This window comes from Crocodylus siamensis, chromosome 8, assembly GCF_052110815.1.
Source record: "Crocodylus siamensis isolate JL-2025a chromosome 8, ASM5211081v1, whole genome shotgun sequence".
In the NCBI taxonomy this organism is placed as follows: Eukaryota; Metazoa; Chordata; order Crocodylia; family Crocodylidae; genus Crocodylus; species Crocodylus siamensis.
The window spans coordinates 59,610,811-59,623,449 of NC_143402.1; the positions used below are offsets into that span (position 1 = coordinate 59,610,811).

Sequence of the window (12,639 nt, forward strand, 5' to 3'; positions counted from 1 at the left end):
GATGACCCACCTCAGTGGACTGGATATGGCCCCCAGGCTGGATGTTTGACACCCCTGTATTACAGTATTCTGCTGGTATGCTCCACAGCGGTCTGTGTTTTTCAATGTGCATTGTAAATCTGACTTACTCCCAGAGTCAGCACAGGTTAAACAAACTTGTAGTGCCACTGAGAACAATTCGTGAGAGTTACTCCAGTTTCAAACAGCAGCAACAACCAAACTTCTTTGTTTCTGCAGCTCTTTAAGGTTAGGGGAGTGATTGGAAAGCTGCTCCTGGTTGACCCATGTCCAGTGAACAGTCTGCTGGACAGGGACTTACTCATGACTTTCTGTGTGACTTTGGGCTAGTTACTTCCCTGCTCTGTGCCTCTGTTTCCCTTCCAGCCTTTTGGATACTTATATTTCAAGTGCTCGGAGGCAGGGGCCACTTCTTATTGTGTATATCTTTAATACCTACAGCACAAAGAACTGATAGGCTGTATCAGGTTACAAACGACAGTAGCAACATCAAGGAAAAAGAACACCTGGAGGAGACGCAAGCAGACGCTGCATTAGATCCACTTGGAAATGACATCAGGCTAGAACATGCGTTTGGGGGTTTGGCCCAAATGAATGCGATTTCCAACCATGTCTGCATGTGTGTAAACAGGGACAGATCCCCTGTTATTTCCTATCAGCTGGTCATGAGCAAACTCTGCCAGGGTCAAGGGCTAAAGGCTTGGCTACTCATGCCCTGGTGACATTGCCCTTCACTGACACTGTTTCCTTTCCTTACTTTTCTCCTCCCCTTGCACCCTTGGGTACAGATCTCTGGTGCCTCTTAGTGACATTTCATAAAATGGGGGCCCGACAGAAAAAGTATTATTAAACAAATATTCATGTGTTGGATATCTGCCTTGACTCAACCTATCATCCTGCCTGAACCAAACTCTCACTCTGTTTATCCCGTCAAACCTATTTACAGCAACGCTGCCCTGTGGAAGTTCCAGCATTCGAATAACTTACCAGTGTTGCCTGGCCCCAGTACAGCATTGCTACGACAAGACGGTGTCATGCCTTTGCATGTGACATTAGCATGTGGCCACATGGTGACAGCATGTTTGCATGACACTATGCAGTGTCATGGTCACACAGGGGATTGCTGTCACGTTGCAATACCACTGCTTCGTGACATGGTCTGAATGGTTAATGTGGCTGGGCCTAGGACTGCCCTTTCAAAATGTGGATGACTCCACCAAAATCAGAGTAGGGAGCAACCTCTGATATATCACAATTAATTCAGTGTCACAGAAGTGCATGGAATTGCTCCAGTGCAGTAAACAGACCATGTTGCCAAACTGCTGGCCTTGCTAGAACTGCAGCTCCATCGCATTAGTAGCAATGGAATACAAGATGATGATCAGACAGAGTAAAATCATCATGTCACAGCAGTAGGGCCCATTAGAAATGAAATGTTCCTACTGGGATATTTTATTTACACACTTCAGTAGAGTGGACACCAAAAGGTTTTGCTAATGCTTCATGGGCTGCTAATTTCCTCTCTGACCTCTTTTGTTAGGGAGTGACCCCAGCTAGAATCTCTGTGCAATGAATGCCAAAGCTTGACACAGGCCTGGGTTAGGGGTGACAATGAGGCCTCTATGGGCTTTAATCAGGCTCCAGTTTGGAGTTTCAGAACAGGGAGAATTTGTGTGGCTCTCAAAAGATCTGGGTGGCACAATAAGGGAGGCCCTGGGGTCTCCCAGGAAGGCAGAGGCAGCCCAGAGAAGACAGGCTAAAGGATTCGTCAGGCGGGGAGGCGGGGGAGGCAGGCTGGAGGATGGCTTCCTTTGTGAAAGGCTTTCTTTAGAAAGGAAGGTTTTTCTGAATGCCCCGTTAGATGACCCAATCAGGTCCTGGCAGATGGATATCACAGGCATGCTGCTTATTCATGGCAAGCTGCAGCTTTTATCATTACCCCCTCCCCCAGCCTTTTATTCATTTTAAGGCTAATTTGTTTTGTTAATGTTTTCTTGCCCTCCTCTTTTCTTTCCCCCCTACAGACTGTGAGTCATACTGCAAGGCGTCCAAAGGGAAACTGAAGATCAACATGAAAAAGTACTGTAAGAAAGACTATGGTGAGTTACACATTCTTGGACTTAGCTGCATTTTTAAAGTGAGGCAAATTTTCAAAAATATCTTTCCTGCAACATAATAAATGTCCTTCTCATGATACACAATAGAAAGGGACGAGCCAGGAATGAGCTGTAGCGCGGCCGAACGCTGGAAATGTTCTTCCCAACACAGCCCCGGGTTGCGCAAAGGAGGAGAGTGTTTGGGACACGGACCCCAGACATTTCCAGATGGACTTTGATGAGATTTCTCTCAGGGAAAGAGCAGGGAGGTCGGCATTCCCCTGCTGCGTCGTGTCAGCTCGCCTGTTAACACTGGCTAGTCCTTCCCCACAGTTTGAGTATATCGTACTGTGCGTTTCAGTCAATATTCTTCTATATTGTAGAGATCAATTCAGACTCGGTAATACGAGGCGTTAATACAGTTTAGGAAGCAGAGATGCACAGTAAGACTCCGACAACGTTCGGTGACATCTAAGTGTATGTGTGATGCATATTGGATATGGGCTGCCAGGGGCCCCAGCACAGCATTGTCTGCTCTCCAGAAACTCTGGGGAATCCCACTCTGCCTCACTTTCTCATCTCCCAGGACTTCTACTGAGCCCCATATGCCTGTTACCCAGAATCCTTTGGGGCCTGTCCTCATCACCACCATGACTGCATTCTCTATCATGAACAGTGGCTTTTTAAAAATTGGGTTTAAATGTGGTTTCTGTAGAGTAGCAACCCTGCTGCTTCATCATGTGAATGTGCATACTCCTCCAACTTTTACTTTTCCAGGCACAGCGCTCTTCAGAGCACTCAAGTTTTGTCTCATTTTTTTGTTTAAATGTTAAAGGTTATAGGTAGGATTAATGGAGTAAAATAAACTGGGACAGAAAGTAAGAAATACCCGTGATCTGTCCCTCTCTTGTGTTTTAAGAGAAGTCTGGGTCCTTCCTGCAGTGGAAAGTGATGACTGTACACACAAGGGTGACATCTAGGTAGCAGCCAACAGTCAGATCATGTCTAATTGAAACCTTTCCCTCATTTGCTTGGAAAGTTACTTTTATTCCAAATGAGACAGCAGAATCTAATCAAACAATTTCAAATGCTGATTGATGTCTTCCAGAGTGCTAATTTTCTCTGCTATTAGACTTGCGTATTGGAATGACAGGATAAGTTAGTAAGAGGGACGGTAGTTTCTCATGCTTTTTGGACTGAGCAATACAGACACTTCTCAAATCAGTGGAGAAATGCCAGTTTACTTCAGCATAGAATTTGGCCTGTTAGCTGCTGGCTGCAAGTTCTGGGGGCTTATTTTGATTTTCTTCTTTTTTTTTTTTTAATGTGTATAAAATAAAACCAACGAGTTCCTTAGCAACTTATTTGCCCCTAAAATGTAGGGATGGTTTTCTTTGGAGAAAGGGATGTGGTGGACAATCTGATCCCTCCATTGTGCTTCAGTTAGAAATCTCAGGATTTTTTGTCTACTCTGTTTATTATCTGATGACAAAGCACTATGATGCTGGAAGACTTTTCTGTGTGTCCTTTTCTGGATCTGTGTCCAAGAATCTTAAACTTTTTTGTTTTAAAACATGCAGAGAAATTTCACAGATAAAGAGGCTCTAAGGATAGAAGGGGCCATTAGATCATTTAGCCTGGCATCCTGTATAAGCATTGTCCATAGCATTTCATCTAGTTATATCTGTAGAAAGCCTAATACCGATATTCTTTTAACCGTCAATGGTACTCTCATGCTTACATCTTCTTTTTTGTAAACATATCTTTCTAGAAAGAAGTGTTTGATGCTCTGTGATTTAATGACATGATCAATATTTTTTTATAACTTCTCTGGCAAGTCCCAGGCACAGTTCACATTGACTGTCATCTTCAAAGCCTTCTGATCCTGATCCTCCTCTTAGTTACACTGGTAGTAGGATTTCCATGACTTCCCAGGATTATGCTAGTAGAAGGATTTTCAGAGAATTCAAAAGACTTTCTCTGGGTTTATATGATTCTAAAAGATTGTAAAAAATTCTAAAAAAAATTACTTGAGTCTTGGCTTTCCAGCAGATAAGCCTTCCTTCCCAAATGTTGCCAGTGTAGTTGAGGTCATCTCAGCTACTCCAGACATCAGTAAACTGATTTAAGCATCTGTCATTATGGAAAAGTCATGTATTATTCATTAGGGATCAAATCAACAGGGTCTGTTTAACATAGATCTCTAGATATTATTCTAAATATAACTGTAGGGAATGAGATTGTTTCCACAGTTTTAAAGCATCTGATAGAATTTGACAGTAGGGATCTGGTTTTCCATTAAATTCTATAGGATAGTCCAAAAACACCTACAACAAAGCAATCATTTTCTGTTTAAAAGTGTAGTAGCAGAATTTGGGAGAAGGAGGCTGTCTATAAGAGAAGTTCTAACATTCATTTCTTTTGCTAGGTCAAAGGCCTGATCCAATTCCCACTCAGGTCAATGAGAGTCTTTCCATTCACTTTAATGAGTACTGGCATTTTAACTGGAGACTGGCAAGACCTGGGCCATCTTCCTATTTACACTGGCAATGTAATAAGGCTTTGAAATGGATGTGATTTACAGTTGTGGCAACTTTATATTGCCAGAGTTGTGTAAAGGGGCATTAGCATAAATGAAAATCAGTGCTGCTGGCTGATACATCCATGGCACGTCTACAGAAGAGAAGAAGAGAGCTCACTGCGCATATGCCACACTACCAAAGGAGGTATGCCCACCCCGCTACCCCTAGTCATGATCCTACACATGGCAGGGAGTTCAGAGCTCTCAGCTCACCAGGTAGTTGATACAGGATCTGGTTGGAGTCTCTGCTTTCACAGGGCTCCAGAGCCCAGGGGGTGAGTGCCACGACTGTTCATCCTCCCTCTCCTCCCTTAGTTCAGCAGCAGGTGACTAGAGGGGATGAGTGTCAGGGGACAGGATTCAGCAGCAGGGGAATAGAGGGGATGAATTCCTGCAGTTCTGGACCCTAGGGACTGAATGCAGTCGCCAATCATCCTCCTTTTCCCCTTGCCGATAAATTCAGGGAGAGGGGAGAGGGAGAGCTAACATCAGCAGGACTCTGGTCTCTGGAGCTGCGTGAGAGTACGGGCTTCAGCCCAAACTTGCACCAACCAACTGGTGAACTTGGAGCTCATGCCATATCCACAAACCCCAGCATGAGCTACACTGACATGCCAGTGAGCTCAGAGAGTCATAGTCAAGGGAGGGGCGATGGTAATTGCACTACTGCACCCCCCGAATCCACCTTCAGATCCATCTCCACTCACTTGCTTTTGCCTCAAGGGGATGAAGTAAATGGACTGGTGCAGCCTTCATTATGTAAAGGGGTGCAAACCTCCAACTGGTATAAGTCAGCCTAGCTTCACTGATCTCAGAAATACTAATTTATTTATGGCGAATGGTAATTGCTAGGGTCTTCTACTTTTAAGTCATTTATTAGGTTCAGTGTATTACATGCTCCCAGAGTAGTAATGGGCATATTTGAAATCCATTCTATAAATTAATGTAGGTTTAAGTAACTAAAAGATACTCTTTGACAGTACTCTGTTTCTGTAAATGCTGTGGTTGTGTCACATGCACACCTATCCGAGCTTCCACAGGTGGTGAAAGGTATCTGCATCACTGTCTCTTTCTTGCCTTGCGTTTAGATATTATAGCTTAAGTCAGGGTGGGCAAAATAGTAGATCCGGCCAGTGGCCAGACTCCGTTTCCAGGAACACCTGCCTGCATCGCTGTAGCCAGTGTCCATGGAGACCGCAGCAGCAGCGGGGCTGTGACTGTGGGGCTGGTAGGGCCTGTGGCTGGGTTGGGAGCTGCTGCGGGGCCGGGGCTGCCATCTTGCAGCAGTGACAGCGTGGTCCAGAGCCAGGGCAAAGCTGTGATCCGCTGCCTGCATGCTCCTGCTTGGGGTGTGCAGGCAGCAGACTGCAGTTCTGCTCCAGCGCCAGGCCACGCTGTCACCGCCGCAAGATCCCTGCCCTGGAGCAGCTCTGCACCCAGCCACATGCCCTGCCAGCACAGCTGGGGTTGGTCTCCATGGAAACCCCAGCCCCTGCTGTCACAGCCCCTTGGAAGCTGGGGTCTCCATGAAAACTGGCCGCAGTGTCGTGGGCAGGGGCTGCTGGGAAATGGAGTCCACCATGGGCCCAATCTGGCCCGCAGACCAGACTTTTCCTGCCCCTGGCCTAAGCGCTGCACTGATGCATATATTTCAAGTGGCTGTTGTGTTAGTCCAGGGCCAGTTTTCAATGGGAGGCCTGGAGCAGGCCCAGATGAGCTCAAGTGAATGCTGGAGGCCTCTGAAGGAAAATAAAAAAGCATCCTCTCTGTATCAAAGTTTCCAGCAGCAATGGCAGTGGCACCTCCTCCTCACTCCGAACGCAAAGTCACAACAGCAGGCACAGCACATTCTGGAAGTGTTTGCAAAGGCAGAACTAATTTCCATTTAACACTCCTTCACAACGTCTTTTTCATACAAGGGAATTCCTGGCGGTAGCTGTGTTCAGGGATGCTCTCGTTTGGCTTTGCGTTCTGACAGCTTCCAGTGAATTCACGCGAGCAAAGGCACATGGAGGGGCAGCGAAGTACTAAGAAGACCATGTCCCTGTATATGCCCTCTCTGCCACTTCCATGCCCCTGCCCTCGCTCACTCTTCACTGCCAAATAAAACTCTACCCTGCATGTACAGAGTTAAACCCTGAATAATTTATAATAGTTTTCTGTCAAGGAAGGAAGGGGGATGTGAACTTTGAAACCAAAGCAATCAGGATTTTCTCATCCAATCCCACAGCGTGGGGCTCAAATGTTTATTCTCGCTTTATGCCACATGGCAAATGTGTTCTGAAGTTTAAATGAGACATTGTCCCCTTTCTGCAACAATGAACAGGCAGGGCTGGAATGCATTCACTACAGAATATTAAAGGAACATTGCCTTATATTCTGTTCCCACTTGGTTTAAAATACTATTGTAAATATGATGAAAGAAAAAATCCTTCATTGGTGTGACCTATTACTAACATTTATGATAATTTGAGATGGGAAAAAAAAGGGATTTACTTTTCATCTCAATTGCTGCATGCTGTCCTTTTACATTTCGCTTGCAGCAAAGGTGGAGTATCACAGTATCTGGGACTGTTTCAAGTGAAAACAAAGAAATCTTCATCTTCTGTTGATTGGCTTTTCTGAGCTGTCATGCAATATAATTTTCTATCACTGTTAGGTTTTGGGAAACTTTTTTTTAACTTTTCAAAATAAGACCTGTTGCTTTTGCTTTACAAATGAAGATATAATGAGGTACTGCACAGCATTCAAGAATCTATATGAATATCAGAAAAACCTACATAAAAGCTACTTGTAATGAAGCAGCCCTGAAAAGATGTACAGGAGGAAAGGGGGCATTGGCTGCTGCAGTTTTTTTGTCTGTTTCATTAAATTGCAGCATTTGCAATAAATAACTAAATGCAGGCAGTAATACTAGTAAACGGTCTCTCCGAGGCAGTTTTCTGCAGGGGCGAGGTTCGGGTCCTGGAAATATCTGATAACTGACTGAAAGGAGCTCACTTTCCATTGCAGGTGATGTTAAATAGAGGTGCTTCGTGCACTGCAGGATCCCATCTGTAGTACTTGGCACAACAATCTGCTGCATCCAAAGAGATCCACAGCTACTTGCCAGTCTGGCCAGAGCTGAACAACTTTTAGGAGTTAGCTTTTTTAAATGACAGTGACTGAGTAAACTTTTAAAATTATCTTGAACCAACCAAATGAATTCACATCTGACAGCACAGAAAGCATGCAAGCCTTGAACAGATGATCAGGAGAGGGGGGGTGGTGAGGGGAAGTAATCCCAGCCATATAGGCTAGACAACACTCGTGCTGGCAGCTTGGCGGTTCCTTGTAAACACACACTAGGTGAGGGCGGCCAAGCTTTCGAACCATTCCAGGAGGGAATAAAAGATTGAAAAGGCACACGGAGTGATAATAAAGACTTTCTGACTGACAACCCAGCGGGAAGCCAATTAGGAGGCACTTTTCCTCAACTTTATGGGATGATAGCAGCTCTGAATGTCCTAAAAGGCCCTAATTAGGTTGAACATGGTTACTTCTCCTGTGAGCTAAATCAGGGAGCTATCATCTGGATAGCTCTGCTCAATAGAGCTTTTTATCTCCCTTTTTAATTCAGTGACTCAAAGGGGATATTTTTACTTATTTATTTTTATCTATTTATGCTTTTTGTTAATACACTGTTTCTTGCAAAGTATATTCTGTGCAAATATTTTGAGCCAGGCAAGGCAAGAGGGGAATGCAACCATGGTTTAATCTCAATGAGATTTAGGCAAGAACAAAATTCTTTTTAGTTTGCTGCTAAGTGGAATTAGTTAATGACTTTGCTAAATCCCTGTTATACAGAAAAATGAGAGGGAGTTGTTAGATTTGTAGGCTGTTAAACCTCTTGAGCTCAAAGCTTTGGAAACACTGCTCTGGAAAGTCTTGAGTTTGGGAGGAAATATAGTTTGAAGGTGAAGATGGTGCAGGGAGACTCCGGCTTCCAGGTCCTAGTGAAGGAGAACACGCAGCTGAGATGATACCTCAGGCTGTCTTGCATCTTCATTGATAAGTGTACAAAGACAGAGTGGCACGGTGCCATTGTCATGTGAGCGAGCAGAGGAGTCTGAACAAAGGATGGAATTTTTCCCTTGTGTGCTGAAATGGCAGCTTTCTAGCTGGGTAACTGATGTTTCTGTCACTTAAGCTCCTGATGGACTTTACTGGTTAATTATGTCTTAAGCAGTGACCCGGCCACACATCCAATCAATTAATGGTGTGATAAAACAAGGAATAAGCCACAAAGTTATTATTCAAAACATGTGTAATAACATGGCTGGTTCCTATCATGCGCTTAATTGAACGTGTGACCAGTGCCCAGCCTCCGGAGCTCACGGGAGCCTATCAAGACTCCTTTGTGCTTCAGAGGCCGGGAGCACCCCTCAGCTGATTGGGGCTCCCAGTGGGTGAGTGCAGGGAGACAAGCTGGCTACCTGCCTACTGGGTTCCCTGTGCACTGGCAGTATGGTATGATGGGATCTGATGCAGGATCCCATAGTCAATTGTTGGGATCCCAAATCAGATCCCATTGCACCTTTACTTTAACGCCTGTCAGGGGCCTTACATAGAACGCAGTTCTATTACTCCTGCCCTGTCGACATGTCAGCTTGTGCCTGTAAACTGAGCATGATCCGTTAGATATGCACTGACTGAGCAGGTATGCAGCTATACACATGTGCCCATTCTGACATCTAAGTGCATCTAAGGCCCTTGGCAGACATTACAGTTAAGACATAATTAACCAGTAAACATAGCCATGTATTAATGCAATTAATTGGATGATAAAACAGGGAATTAACCACAAAGCTATTATGCAAAATATGTGTAATAACTTTGTGGGTGGTTCCTGTCATCTTTTGCTCCACTGTGCTCCCATGACTGGGAACACCAGTCACGTCAGGAGATCAGTACTGCCAGCCTCAGGAGCACTTGGGAGGTTTAAAGGCTTCTGTGCCCTCCCAAAGCTGAGAGCACCAGTCACTGCTTCCAGCCTCTGGAGCCCATTGGGGCCCTTCACTGGGAGTGCTGAACCAGCTGCCTGGCACTCCAAGCCATGAGCCAAACGTGTACCCAGCTTGCCACCTGGTGCACAGTTGAGCACTATCATGATCCTGAGCTCCCGTTGCACCAGCAGTAGGGTGGCACTTGGGCTAGAGCTAGAGCTTTTGAAGTTTCAAGACAGTTGAAACTTCAAGACAGTCCAAGTTTCTCTACTGCCAAATGTGAAGGTCCTTTAAGCCCAGCAGGAAGACAGATGCACCAACATTAGTGTCCTCTCACAAGCAAACACCACAAACATTGAGGCAACGATCATTGAACATCAACTTCACTGGGCTAGCCACATCATCCAGATGTCCAACTTCAGACTCTTGAATCAAGTTTTATTTTCCCAGCTTAGTCAAGGCCTAGGCTCAAGAGTAGGGCAGAGAAAGTGCTTCAAGGATGTCCTCAAGGCCAACTTGAAAAAACACAACATTGACATCAGCTCATGGAAACTATAGCCCAGGACTGCCCAAAGTAGAGGAAGAGCCTGCAATAAAAAGTCCTTTTTCAGATATGTGGGGAGCCAGAGGAAAAGCAAGGGCAACATTGGAGCCCTGCTGAACCAGATGGGGCAACTGACAACTGACGCCCAGGAAAAAGCCAACCTATTAAATGGGTACTTTGCGTCGGTCTTTCATCAGTGCCATGGAACACCCATGCCCACTACGGGACAGGGAGGTCTGGGTGGGGGAGATCCCTGCCCTCCATAAATGCTGACCTCGTGAAGGAACATCTTGAGAAGCTGGATACCTTCAAGTCAGCCAGCTCTGACAATCTACACCCCAGGGTACTCAAGGAGCTGGCGAGCGTCATAGCCCAGCCCCTAGCACAGATCTTTAAAAACTCCTGGTGCTCTGGTGTAGTGCCCAAAGACTGGAAGAAGACCAATGTGGTGCCTATCTTCAGGAAAGGGAGGAAAGTGGATCCGGCTAACTATAATCCCATTAGCCTGACTTCTATCCCGGGGAAGATCTTAGAAAAGTTTATTAAAGAGGCCATCCTTAATGGACTGGCCGAGGCCAACATCCTATGGGATAGCCAGCACAGGTTTGTTGTGGGTACGTCTTGCTTAACCAATCTCATTTCCTTCTACGACCAGGTGACCTATCACCTGGACAAGGGAGAAGAGATTGATATCATATATCTTGACTTCAGAAAAGCCTTCGATCTGGTATCCCATGATCACCTCTTGGCAAAACTAGCCAACTGTGGCCTTGGGTCCACCATGATCTGCTGGCTGGGAAACTGGCGCCGTGGTCGGACCCAGAGGGTTATAATTGATGGCAGTCACTCATCATGGTGCCCTGTGGCCAGTTGGGTCCCCCAAGGCTCTGTCCTTGGAGCCATATTGTTCAACATCTTCATTAATGATGTGGACATTGGAGTCAGGAGCGGACTGGCCAAGTTCGCCGATGACACCAAACTTTGGGGCAAAGCATCCACGCCAGATGAAAGGCGGGTGATCCAGGCTGACCTGGACAGGCTTATCAAATGGACAGATGAGAACCTGATGGTGTTTAACACCAAAAAATGCAAGGTTCTCCACCTTGGGAGGAAAAACCTGCAGCTTCCTTATAGGCTCGGCAGTCCTACGCTGGCTAGCACTATGGAAGAAAGAGACTTGGGGGTCATCACTGACCACAAGATGAACACGAGCCTGCAATGTGATGCTGTGGCTAGTAAAGTGACCAAAACGCCGGCTTGCATCCATAGATGCTTCTCGAGCAAATCCCGGGACGTCATTCTCCCCTTGTACTCGGCCTTGGTGAGGCCACAGCTGGAGTACTGCCTCCAGTTTTGGGCTCCACAATTCAAAAAGGATGTGGAGAAGCTTGCAAGAGTCCAGAGAAGAGCCACGTGTGTGATTAGAGGTCAGGAAAACAGACCTTACAATGACAGGCTGAGAGCCATGGGGCTGTTTAGCCTGGAAAAGCGCAGGCTCAGGGGTGATCTGATGGCCACCTATAAGTTTATCAGGGGTGACCACCACGATCTGGGGAAACATTTGTTCACCAGAGCGCCCCAAGGGATGACGAGGTCGAACGGTCATAAACTACTGCAAGACCGTTTCAGGCTGGACATAAGGAAGAATTTCTTTGCTGTCCGAGCCCCCAAGGTCTGGAACAGCCTGCCACTGGAGGTGGTTCAAGCACCTACTCTGAACACCTTCAAGAGCAAATTGGATGCTTATCTTGCTGGGATCCTATGACTCCAGCTGACTTCCTGCCCTTTGGGTGGGGGGCTGGACTCGATGATCTTCCGAGGTCCCTTCCAGCCCTAATGTCTATGAAATCTATGAAATCTCAGTACTTTGAAAACTCACAATGACAATTGGAGATGGAAAAGCAGGACTGGCCAGAACAACTTGTTGTGTACCCAGTCAAGAATCCAGAGCCACCCACCCTGCACAGAAACATGTGCCTGAGTTGCAGCAGAACTTGTCAATCCTGGACTGGCCTTGTCAACCATCTTTGGTTACAGATAAGGCAACCATGTAAGACAATCATCCTTGACTACAAAGGATTGCTGTTGTTGATGGATAAGACCCTGGGAGAGATTAGGGACTTGAGCAAGAAATGAGGTGACACACAAGTTGAAAAAGAGTTACTAATATATCTAGGCATAAATGAGACTTTGATATAAAACATACTTGGTCAGAGACACAGAAACCTAGTAAGATGTATGGTCAAGAGAAGCTTGGGCTGAGAATGAAGAACAAGCTTGCATGTGCAAGGTGATAGGGAGGCAAACCCCAGCCACAATGTATTAGAAGCACAACACATCACAAAGCAGGGGAGTTGTTGACCCACACTGCTGTGGTGTGACTGTATCTGGAATACTGAAATACTGACCTAGTTC

The 12,639-nt window shown here is 45.9% G+C and overlaps 1 protein-coding gene across 3 annotated transcripts in view; it reads left to right on the forward strand.

Annotated features, from left to right (window-relative positions):
* Positions 1-12,639, forward strand: part of LOC149858820 (netrin-1) — a 246,650-nt gene that overhangs the window by 210,354 nt on the left and 23,657 nt on the right. For all 3 annotated transcript variants that reach the window (XM_090060557.1, XM_090060556.1, XM_090060558.1), the window contains one exon: positions 2,043-2,117. In XM_090060557.1, the coding sequence (XP_089916683.1) occupies positions 2,043-2,117 (75 nt within the window). The remainder of the gene's footprint in view (positions 1-2,042; positions 2,118-12,639) is intronic.